The sequence below is a fragment of the Echiichthys vipera genome (assembly GCF_963691815.1).
Source record: "Echiichthys vipera genome assembly, chromosome: 16".
NCBI classification, from domain to species: Eukaryota; Metazoa; Chordata; class Actinopteri; order Perciformes; family Trachinidae; genus Echiichthys; species Echiichthys vipera.
Genome location: NC_139841.1, coordinates 13,094,738 through 13,106,062, shown reverse-complemented (window position 1 = coordinate 13,106,062; position 11,325 = coordinate 13,094,738). Strand labels below are relative to the sequence as shown.

General features: G+C 43.5%; 1 protein-coding gene across 1 annotated transcript; it reads right to left on the bottom strand.

Moving 5' to 3' along the window:
* Window positions 1-1,106: 1,106 nt before the first annotated feature.
* On the bottom strand, window positions 1,107-10,999 carry LOC310958382 (sorting nexin-18-like). Its single transcript, XM_083929300.1, has 4 exons — window positions 9,696-10,999; window positions 8,921-9,214; window positions 7,595-7,977; window positions 1,107-3,711 (listed from the first exon to the last, which is right to left on the bottom strand). Exons 1-4 carry the CDS (start codon window positions 10,460-10,462, stop codon window positions 3,485-3,487), a joined length of 1,671 nt encoding a protein of 556 aa, XP_083785426.1. The 5' UTR covers window positions 10,463-10,999; the 3' UTR covers window positions 1,107-3,484.
* Window positions 11,000-11,325: the final 326 nt, after the last annotated feature.

The following is an 11,325-nucleotide window of genomic DNA, read 5'->3' as shown; positions in this document are numbered from 1 at the left end:
CTTGAAACAAAGTGTGTAATGTATCTGGTTATTGACACCTCTCACATAAGATAGTCCAACTGTACAGAGTTGATGTGTTCTGCAAAACAGGGCATGTCAGCTGGTAGATCATACTGCCTGTTTGTTCATATGACTAAAAGTACTGTAAGCATCCAAGTCCATGCATGCCAGTACTTTTTTTAATATATAACATTCACCCCTTTGACTGCTCTGAACACTTTTGTTTCCTTAGTCTGAGTTTGATACAGTTTCTGAGTCCATACAGTATTGACGAGTAGCTTCCTCAGTTTTTGATTGACTTCAAAGTGTCTGTCACCTGGGACCACTCTCAGGCCACGTGTGGATTAAACGTTCTGATAGCTTTAGAGACCTGCTTTTAAATAAAACAATACATACGTTTTAAATGAAAATCTCACTTTAAAAAAAAAAAAAAATTGGGGACATTTTAGTCAGTACTTGAAACACGTTTCCAGTTGTATACCGACACATATGCACCACAAGTTGTGTAAAAATAAATGTTTCAAATGATCACACAACCAGCCTGACTGATACTGACACTCCTACTGTGATCCTTTTAAAACATGATGGATTAGGTACAGTATTTAGAGTGGGAGAGATTTTTTTTTATTAAGTGGAAGAAAATATCTTGGAAAACTTCATCTTTATAACATCTTATTGAATTTAAAGTAGGGTTTCAGAAAACTCTAGAATTTTAAATGATTCGAAAAAAAAAAGGGGGGGGGGCAGGTCTAAATAATGAAGAGCCTGCGACTGCAGTAACCTGACCTGCAGTCTGTGAAGTCTAGCATCATATATCAGTGACTGGACTGCTGCAGCCTCCACAGGAAACACTAGTGATAAGATGCTTCTCTTTGTGTAAACTTTGCACTGTAAACACACAGACTACAGATTTCTCCTTTTTTTTTTTACACTAGACTAACTTACTTCATTGAAATTATGAAGACATGATGGAGCATGTTATTTAAAAAAGTAAGTGTGATATTCAGGACGTGCAGGCAAAACATTCATATTCATCAAACAACAGCGGATGGGTCAAGTGAAACTATAAGCTATATTTAGAGAAAGCAGTCAACAATACAGATTGTTCCAATGTGTTACATTAAAAGTGTTAGGAAACATCATGGTGAATTATGCATTTGTGAAGAACACTGTTAACAACCTGGCTGGTGGTGTATCCTATAATAAACCGTGTGAAGTATAATCCCAAAAGAGGAATGTGAAGTCTCACCTGATGTTAGAACATTTACAAGAAAAACTCTATGCAAGCGTAAACATTGACAGCACTAGATACTCTAAACCATTGTAATGCATTCAACTGATTATCTGAGTGATCTACTGTATGGTCGACCTTTATTGGTTATATTCACCAGATCTTAAACTTTGCTCTTGGTGTCAAAATACTGTGATCGATTGGGGACTTTGAACAAAATAGTTCTGTGAGCTTATTTTGGTTACTTATTGGTTTAACAAGAGCGAGCATTATTAAAGCCACTGTAGAATCTGAAAATGTCCAACTTCAGTGCCCTTAAAGCAATTCTTACCTTTCATGTCTCAGTTAGATCACTCAGCGTTTCCCTCCAGAATCCCACCCCATTCCCCCTGCCTGACCTCTGACACTCACTCTTTCCCCTACGCATGCTTTGAGAGAGAAATGCTGCTTTCAAGTGCCATGGGAAATCTGTTTCGCTAGCAAGAGGTACCACTTTGACAGGCATTCCAGTGCACTTTGCCTAGTTGAAGGTCCGAATTTTCGGATTTCCCATGTCACTTGAACGCAGCATGAGCAGTGCAAGTGAAATGGAACTACAGGTGACGGGCAGCAAGCTCTGCAAATACTTTTATTCAGGCCGAATAAAATGATTGCTCAGACTTTTATCAAAAATATATGAGAGTTGTATATTGATGAGTTTTAACACCTGGTGGATTTCTTTTACATTTAAGTGTGCCATACTAGGAGCATTTTAAGATTACAAAAGAAAAGTGTAAAAATACCAAAAAGGTAAGAATAGCTTTAAGTGGTAGTATCAAAAAAGACAGAATGGGGTAAAAGAAACAGATTGTCACCAGGATTGTCTTAAAACCTTTTGTTTTCAGTACAACTATGCCCTTAGAAGAATTATGTATACACTGTGGCTTTATAATGGAGGGATCTGGATTCAAAGCTTTAATGCCAGTAAGCATCCATCCTGTTGAAGCAGTTGAACCAGGCTCCCAGGAAGACCGTCAGGCTTTGAAGCCTATTTGACATAGTGGGAAAATGTATCAAAATCTTCGGGTCCATCACGTCATGCCATAGGGCCCAAGAATTCTTTTCCACATTGACGTACATGGGGAAAGAGACATCTTTAAATCAGTAGACACTTTTTCTGAGCATCACAACTGCCACAAAATGTCTCGTTTCACTATCGTAATTTGATCCATTTGGTCTGATATTCCCAGTCAAGTTAGCAGCGGGCTAAACCGGAAGTTTGCCGGCTCGGTTGGTGGAAGTCTCTAGCGCGCCTGATGTATGGGTCCCATAGTGCAGACGCAGTGCTGCAGGTATGGGTTTCATGTGCCACTCAGCTTGTATCCAGTTCACTTTATACATCCATGATCTGTCTCCTGAGTCTGACCTCTGACCTCCTCTGATTGACGGAAAGCAGGTCTACAGATGTGGCCTACATTTAACCCAAAGAAATGGAACTGTGGAGCTACTTCTCAAAACAAGCAGGAATAAAAAAACTTAAAAAAAACAGTCTGAGATTATTGTTTTAGGTCTGACAAGGCATGAACGAAAATGCAGTACAACGTAAAGATGCAACAGCATCTGAGTTGTGGGGGATGTTAGACATCAGAAGTAGGTCAAATTTTAAGCTGCAATGAAATTAAATTCAACAAGAGGAGATTACGGCCACATTCACCGTGATTCACTTCCATGCTGTCATGTCCCATCAAGGCAATACTGAGCAGGTCATTCAAGTAAAAACAGACACATTTAGAGATAACAAATATCATTATATTCATCAAGTCCTGTCTTTCGGTCATTAAAACATCCAGTTTAAGTGATTTGTGGAAGTTCACGTTTACATATCCTTGAGTTACTGTGTTCCTGGACTGAAGATTTCCATAAAGTGGTGAGGCACGGAGAGATCACGTGAGCCTGAAACAGGGAATGGAGAGGCAGCCCTGTCATATTGAGAGCAGCTGTTTTTAATATCTGTTGCAGTCACGCTGAGTTGCAAGAGTGTCAGCAAAATCCCAGTTACTGGTACATTCATCAGCCGTCCAGATAATCCAAGAAGTTGCCATTTTACAGTCCACTGCATCAAAAGGTTTTCTTTTAAAAGGACAATAAGATGTTCTCCATTACTGGAGGACGAACACATCAATCATCCCTGTTTGCTCCTTTCTTCAAGCCCCCCCTCCCCCCCCTTTCCTCAAGGACTCTGGAGTCCAACACCTCTGTTCTTTCCCTCTCTTTCTACTGCTCATCATCATATCTCTGAAGGGCGTCCTCCAGCTTGGCGGTGATCTTCTGGAAGAAGCCGATCTGCTCACGGAGGTGGTGCTGCATCTGTGACCGGAAGTCCCGTACGCGCGTGCGGTGGAAATGTTGGATCTCTGCCAGCGTGGCGCAGGAAATGATGTTGCAGCGGTCGTGGAGCTCACCTTCCTGCTTTGGACAGTCTTTCACCTTGGTCAGTGCACCTGGAAAAAGGTGAAGGAGGGAGGGAGGAAGAAGACTTTGAAAGTGTGGACTGTACTCACAGTACAGAGCCAAACTAAAATTATAACCTGAAATTACAGGAAAAGGACTAAAACGGTAGCCTGTGAAACATAATCATGCTTAACAGTGTCATACAGTTTATTTGTCTAGGCAAGGGATATAAATGAACAAAAAAGATGTAATATCGACGTTTCATGTTTTTTAGCAGCCTTATTACATAGTGTTCTTGTATGGTAGTTTGGAGGAACTGATAATTTCTTTTAATTTAATCTTTAGCTAGGCTAACTGTCTCTACTGTCTTCTACAGAAATTAGCTGGCTATTGCATAGTTTTTCCATGATCCCTGAAGCTACCCAACGCCCAGTCATGACTCAGAATGTGTGTGTGTGTGTGTGTGTGTGTGTGTGTGTGTGTGTGTGTGTGTGTGTGTGTGTGTGTGTGTGTGTGTGTGTGTGTGTGTGTGTGTGTGGATAGGGGGGCATTAAAATAATGGATGAAGAGGAACTCAGAGTGAGGCTCTAACATGGCAGCATGTGGAGGAAATTATCTAGTTTTCGCAGTTCTCCCTGCTGACCTCATTGACCTCGCTTTCAAGATCTTTCTCTCACACACCCACCATACATGCACATGTACACTAATGAACTGAAATTAACTTGGACTTTGCTCTCTTTGCTGCCAAGGCGATTACGGAGCTGTAACCTGAACCCTTGTACTGTTGGCTGGTGGGAAACTCTGTAACTATCTGCACCCCCGACCCCCTCCCTCTCTCTCTCTCTCTCACACACACACACACACGCACACACACACAAACACAGAGACACACAGACACAGAGACACACAGCCCTCCCCTCTTCTTCTTCTTTTTCTTCTTCTTCCTCCGTCTCTCCAACTCGCTGTATCACCGGGAGGAAGTAGGAAAAGAGGGAGAAGAAAAGAGGAGGGGAAACTAATCCTGAGACTGCTCCATTTTGCATTCCTGCAGTCCCAGGGCAACACAAGACAAGAGGCCCAGGAATCTCTCCACTTATTCAAATCAGATGTAGCCTTTGGACCGCACAGAAAGAACAGGCAAAGTCAGTCTGATACTGTACGGGCCGGGGCATTTAGGTCAACAGAGCTGTCAACATAAAGAGCCCTGCGGCTGTTTCTCTAGATAATGTTGTCATGTTTTTTTTTTTAATTTGGTCATTGGGAGAAATGTTCAGCGCTATAAGATATAGATAGATATTTGTGAAACGTAGACCTGCAGAGAGAGGAATGAAAGTTTATGTGAAGTTTGAAGCCTGCAATCACATTTTCTTTGTGTGCTACATGAAAAGAATGTAAGCAAATGCTTTAATTAGTTAGAAAAAGGGGGGAAAATGATTCATCTTTGCACCAGTGCAAACATTTTTCTCCCACTGAGGAGTCTTCACCATATTGACTGTTATGGAAACTGTGACTAAACCAGACGTCTTTTATTCAACGTAGTTATTTCACAACTACGGCAGAAGTGCAGACTTTGCATTGAGGGGATGTGTTCATGGCTGTTAGCTCAGCAGACAAAAGCGTTTCCTGTGACAGCAGTGGTTGATTACTCAGAGTCTGTATCTCTTGTGAACGTTGAGTCAGTGACTCCCTTTGTAAAAGTATGCGTTTGCAACATAAACACATGCATGTGGCAATGTGTTTTTGGTCATTTGGGTTTATTGTCCATTAAGTAGCAGGACTTTTTCGACAGAAATCAATGACATATGGTTAAAAGTTAGGTCTTATCCCCAAGAAGAAATAAAAAGTAAGTAAAACAAAAACACAACAGGAAGACAGACTGCTGTTGCCCTTTACCTTAAATCTCATTTGTTTCTAATAAAGCACCGAAAGCTATGATTTCCAGAAGTGAAAACCATCCTGGTACCCAAGAATGATGACAGTGCTTTTTGTGAGATCCTATGCCATCACTTTGAGTTCCCTTGATATGTGCATGGTAAGGTTTTGGGTTAGATTTGAGGGTTACATTGAGGTAAACAATTGTTTTAGTTGACGTTATGATGAGTTAGTTTAGTAAAGGTTTAGCTAAACTTTTCATCATGTTTCATTTAGCATGAACTTTTATTATGATCCATTACTTTTTGTACTTTGTCTTATTTCATTCTTCTAATGAGATCATGCTCCACAGAGACACATCTAACAGTAATACTTATTTCACATACTACTGAAGTTTAGTACTAAATTTAAACTTAAGCTTGTTGTTCAAAATTCACAACAGCAACAGCATCTTTCAGTGCAGCAGAAGTGAGGGAAATGTTCAAACTTGTTAGAAGTTAGATGTGCCTTGTGGGACATAAAACAAAGCGTTACTTGTCAATCACAAAGTAGGTGAACTCCTGTCATTTACAAGGACTATTGGGATTCAGACTGTGTTTCCATAGTTCGGAGTTGCGATTGTGTCTAGAGAACAGAGCTCAGCGGACTATAGAAGCGGTGCCTCTAGGTTTGGCAAACGTCAGGACTTTGTGTGCCAGGAGCAACTCCCTCCTCCCAACCTGCAGGGAACTAACAAGCTAACTCTTCTGCAAGTCCTTTGTACACGTCTGTGAGTGTGTGAGTGTGTTTGTGTGTGTGTGTGTGTGTGTGTGTGTGTGTGTGTGTGTGTGTGTGTGTGTGTGTGTGTGTGTGTGTGTGTGTGTGTGTGTGTGTGTGTGTGTGTGTGTGTGTGTGTGTGTGTGTGTGTTTTCCTGTTTTCCTGTGAGCGAGTACAGGCTCTCACAATATCCACAGTGTTACAATGGACTGGCCATGGTTTCAGTTTTCAACCCAGATTTACAATTCAGTAAATGAAAACAGATGTTGAAACAGCCAGAATCTGGGTCACTGTGCATTATCTGCCTTTACATTGTCGTATGATTATTACATATGGAGGCTGCAGGCTTGAATGGCTTCTCGAAAAATAATTGAGTCCTTTGTTTCAGAAGAGATTATACAGCCTGCAACGTGGAAGCTAATAGCGGGAGGCCTCGTGTTGTTATGAATCCTCCTTGAATTCAAACCCTCCACCCTACAGAGGCTTCCATGAGCAAGAGTCCTGACCCCACCGTCCCCACCGGCTCCATCTGAAGCTAATCACTGACCTCTGACCTCCCTGTGAAGAGAAGTATGCTAGGTCCCGCATCTGTTTAGTTTCTTGCAAGCATGTTGGGAGGTTTAAAGCTTTTTTGTCAGTAGGCTAATGTGGAAACGTTGGAGTGTTAAAGAGTTCAGACCCTGATACTTGGGTAGATGGTTTTCTGGAAAAAGGTGAAGCAAACAGCAGAATTTGAAATTATGAGCCTGCAGCTCCCGTCCCTGACCTTAGTCCCTCCCACCAGACAAGCACAAAATAAATGCACGCACTTCACCCCGAATGTGATTGTGTTCCTGAAGATGTTATAGCACCAATTCTACGAGAATTACTATCCTGTTTCTTTGCAAACCTGTGGGCCTGTAGAGCCATTTGAGATGATTTACTGGGTTTTAAGGTCATGGTTATGAATAAAACTCATGAAAATCGGCAAAGTGTTTCAAATATGGAGAGAAAATGTTGTTTATAGTTTAGCCTTCTGCTAACCGTAGCAGAACTTTAGCCGCAGCCCTGAGCTAGGTGCACCCGTGAGCTAGTGGCAGCTGTGACCTAGCTGCAGCCACAAGCCTTTGTCTACAGTTAGCAGAAGGCTAAACTATTAGAGAGGAGAAAAAATCCTATTTTGAAAGGGCGTTACGTCACAACTTAACAGCCAGGTAAAAATTAAAAGTGTCTATGCAAAATGAGCTTCCTGTGTTCACATTTACGCTATTATGAAAACATTGTGGTTGGGATTTCAAAGCACACACACATGCACACATTCCCACCTTTCTGCACATGGATGATGTCAGGAAAATTGGCCAGGTGTCCTCTGTAGAGGTCCAGCAGGTCAGAAATAGGAGCCAGGTCGTGACGCGGCTGCTCGGCAAAATAATCTCCCACCGCCTCGTACGCCTCCCCAGTGTATGCGATGGCTCTGTTCAAGCCTGCTGAGTAGGCCTGCTGATCCAGCTCGAACGCCTGCCCCAGCAGTGTGAAGGACTGTCCGACTTTCTGGTACTCCTTCTTGAACCCTGATATCTGCTTGCGCGCAAATTCGTTGATGGTGGTGTTCACGACCACGATGTTGTCGTCCATCCTCTTTGTGAAGGTCTTGAAGCCTTCAATCTTGCTCTCGACTTCCTGGAGGTCCAGCGGGACAGCAGGCGTGCTGACGAAAACAATGACAAAGGCAGCCATTTTATTCTGAAAGGCCTTTCTGGGGTTTTTTCCTACATTGAAGCTTTAAATCATCTTTATTTATTATGTTCTACTTATCTCGTCCTCACAATCAGGCACTCCCTGTGATGAAAGCTTTCAGTCACAGCAGAGTGAAACCAGGAAAACTGATAACAATACCTTGCTAAAGGGCAAATGTCCTCTACTGTTACTTTATACCATTATAAAGTGGGTGGACAAAATATCAGGAACACCCAACACAATACTATAATATAACTTAGCAGCATAGACTTAATTCATACTTCTTAGACACATTATGAACAAGATTCCATAATATAAGCTTTCCTAAGTGTTACTGTTATTTTAATAACAACTTTCTAACAAGATTTAAGATGTTAATTGTCATTCCAGTTATACAAGTACAAACATGTGAAATGCTTTTTATGGTTTCTGGTGTACCTTCTTTCCCTCGACCTGCCACATCTTGTACTTCAGCAACTGACTGCCTACATTCCCATAATGCCTATTCTCCATGGACTGGCTGTAACGTGATACGATCAGTGGTTGGTAAAAGGCATATAGAGATTAAAGAAGACAGTCAGGACCACTGGCCGAAGTGAAAAACGGATCTGTGTTGTAGCAGCATTGAATTCTAGTCTATTTCCTTCCCTTATTGGTGTAGATGTTGGTCTCTACGACTCTTCTACAATGGATTTCTCCTTTAACGATTGTTGAATGCTCTTGATTCTAGGTGATTCTAGAAAGAATTTCTTGTTCTTGGGCCGCAAGTGCACATCATCATCAGTTTATTTAAACATCCAACAAACCAAAGGCTTTTTAGTGATTGCTCAATGCTTTTTATAAGATTGTAATAAAAAAAAGTGTAATCCAGAATGTAAACCCTATATCTCTGCCTACATAACCCTGCTGCCTACCTGATTGTGAGGAAGAAATTGGACCCGACCAGCTCGTCTCTCTCTGCCTTCCTTTTGCCCTGTTTCCAGGCCTTCTCATCCGCGCCGCACGTTAGGAAATGCTGGAAAACGTCACAGCGTGCCAGCACTGGGTGGCTGGTCATGTGGTTCATCCACCAGATCAGTCCCTTCCTACGCTTGGAGATGAAGTCCTCCTCAAAGCGTCCTGTGGCCTGCTTCTCTGGCAGGTGGGGCACCGAGATGACCGGAAAACGCTCCACGAGGCGAGCGTACAGCCAGTCAAAGTGCTTATACCTGCGGGGATGACGGAAGAGGAGACCGATGGGAGGATTTGTGGGGACATTTTAAAAAGGGAGAGAGAAGGTTTGGTAAATGAAAACAAGGGAGGTTAGGCAGTGAGGTAAAGAGCGAGGGAGTGAAAAGGAAGTAGGGATGCAGGGGGAGAAAAGTGTATTGGTATTTCCAAATGGAATCTGAAATGTAAAGTGTAAAGTGTTGAAATGACAGATCGACTGACAGGGAAACAATGTAAAAGGTGCCGAGGGAATCCCAGATTGGGAAAGGGAGATTCCTGAGGACTCTGGAGGGCAAAAGGCCAAAGGTCAGCTCTGCTTTTACCATTTTGTGGGAACAATCGTTGCCACAGGAAAAGCCACAGAAGCATTTAGTTTACGTGTATAGGGACGTGGGAGGGGGATCCGCTGAAGAAAGAAGTTTGGAAACCCCAGAGAGGGAGGAGGAGGAGGAGGAAGAGACGGAGGAAGACAGTCTGTACCTGCGGTTCACTTGCACGTTGGTGTGTGTCGGGGTCAGGCCGTAGGACATGTAGCTCTTCATGCCTTTGAACTTGGTCTGCTTGGTGGGATCGTCAATGGTGCACATGAACGGATACGGATCCTCCTGCCACTCGGGTCCGTGCTTACCCATCGCCACGCAGATCCTGTCCCCGTCCTTCACGAAAGCCGAGGCCTCCCCGAGCAGGAAGGCCTCCCCTCCGGACTTGACGAAGGTGGAGAACCTGTTGAGGTTCCTCCCAACTGTCGCAGAGCTCTTGGCGTGCTGATGCTGATGCTGCTGGGAGCTCTCGCGTCGCCCGGGCAAGGAAGTGGTCACTGGGTACAAGGGGGGCGAGCTCCCGAGACCCCGGGGCGCATCGGCCGCAGGAGAGCTGTCATCCCAGTCGTCGTCCCAGTCGTCGTCGCTGCCCTGGCTGGTGTGGAAGCTGCCTCCCCCGCTACCACCACTGCCAGCCCCGAGTCCTCTCTGGGACTGGGTTTCCGAGGGTGTGTAGGGGGTGGGGGTGGGCGTCGTGGCTTTGGTTTTGGGCGAGGAGAGGCCGTTGTTGTTGGACTTGATGTGGTCCCTGACGATCTCCACATAGGAGGCAGGGAAGAGGCCAGCCTCCCCCCTGCTGTTCTCCCCCTCCAGCCAGCCCTCCAGCTCCTCCTCGTTGAACAGAGTCACCAGCTCATTCTCTGTTATGGAGATCTCCCCTGGGTTTTCAGAGTGGAAGTCGTACAACACTCTGGCCTTTAACGCCATCCTTTATACACACACAAGTGATATATATGTCACTTGTGTTTTCTTCTATTTCCTGTCTTTGTTGTCTCCCAAAAAAATACCTGAATCCCGGATTAGACCTTTAAAATCTCTCTGAAACTTGAATGAGATTTCGATTCAGGCAGCAGCAAAAAAACAGCAGGATCAACTGGGGACTATTTTGTTTTCCTCCACTTTTATCAAAAATCAAACAAGCTCGTATCGGAGATCCGTGCATAAAAGAACAAGAGAAACACACAGGCTCGTATCTGACACCCACCTCCTCTCTGCGCTCCTCTCAGATAACATTTGTTTCCATTGCACAGCTTAAATCCAAGTCGGAAAACACAGAGAAAACCCTGTCTTTACATGATCGTTTCTCTCCCAGGGAAGATGCCGGTTAGAGTTTTAAAAAGTTGACGAAGTCGCGATCGTTTTGCTTTATTCCCCCAGACAAGAGCCGGGGAAAGTGCTCTTTTTTTCCCTCCTCTCTACCGAGATGCTTGTAAGTTAAAGGCACCAGGTCCTAACACGTCGTAGCCTGGCTGACTAACGGAGGGTGGAGCCAGGAGCAAGTTCAGTCTAGTCACTGAATTCATACATGGAAAAAACCCGCATAACCTCCTTTTAAAAGCTCCATCATAAATCAGATAGGCTATCTCGACACGTCACCCGCTGCACTTTGGATATGGCCCTACATTAACATCTAAATCAATTATAATATTCATGTTTGAGTGCCGTTATGAATGAGTTCACAAAAAGACTTCTTCGGCAAATTGTTTCCAGCTGTTTAACTCCTTTGTTCATAGATTTGTGATTTTTCAATGAGAAAATATCATTTTAGGATATTTCTTTCTCAAGGCAAT

Excerpts from the sequence above, each read along its gene's own strand:
- LOC310958382 (XM_083929300.1), bottom strand. The coding sequence starts at position 10,462 with ATGGCGTTAAAGGCCAGAGTGTTGTACGACTTCCACTCTGAAAACCCA. Across the intron at positions 9,215-9,695 it reads AACGTGCAAGTGAACCGCAG|GTATAAGCACTTTGACTGGC; the intron begins GTACAGACTGTC and ends TCATCCCCGCAG. Across the intron at positions 3,712-7,594 it reads CATCATCCATGTGCAGAAAG|GTGCACTGACCAAGGTGAAA; the intron begins GTGGGAATGTGT and ends ACCTTTTTCCAG.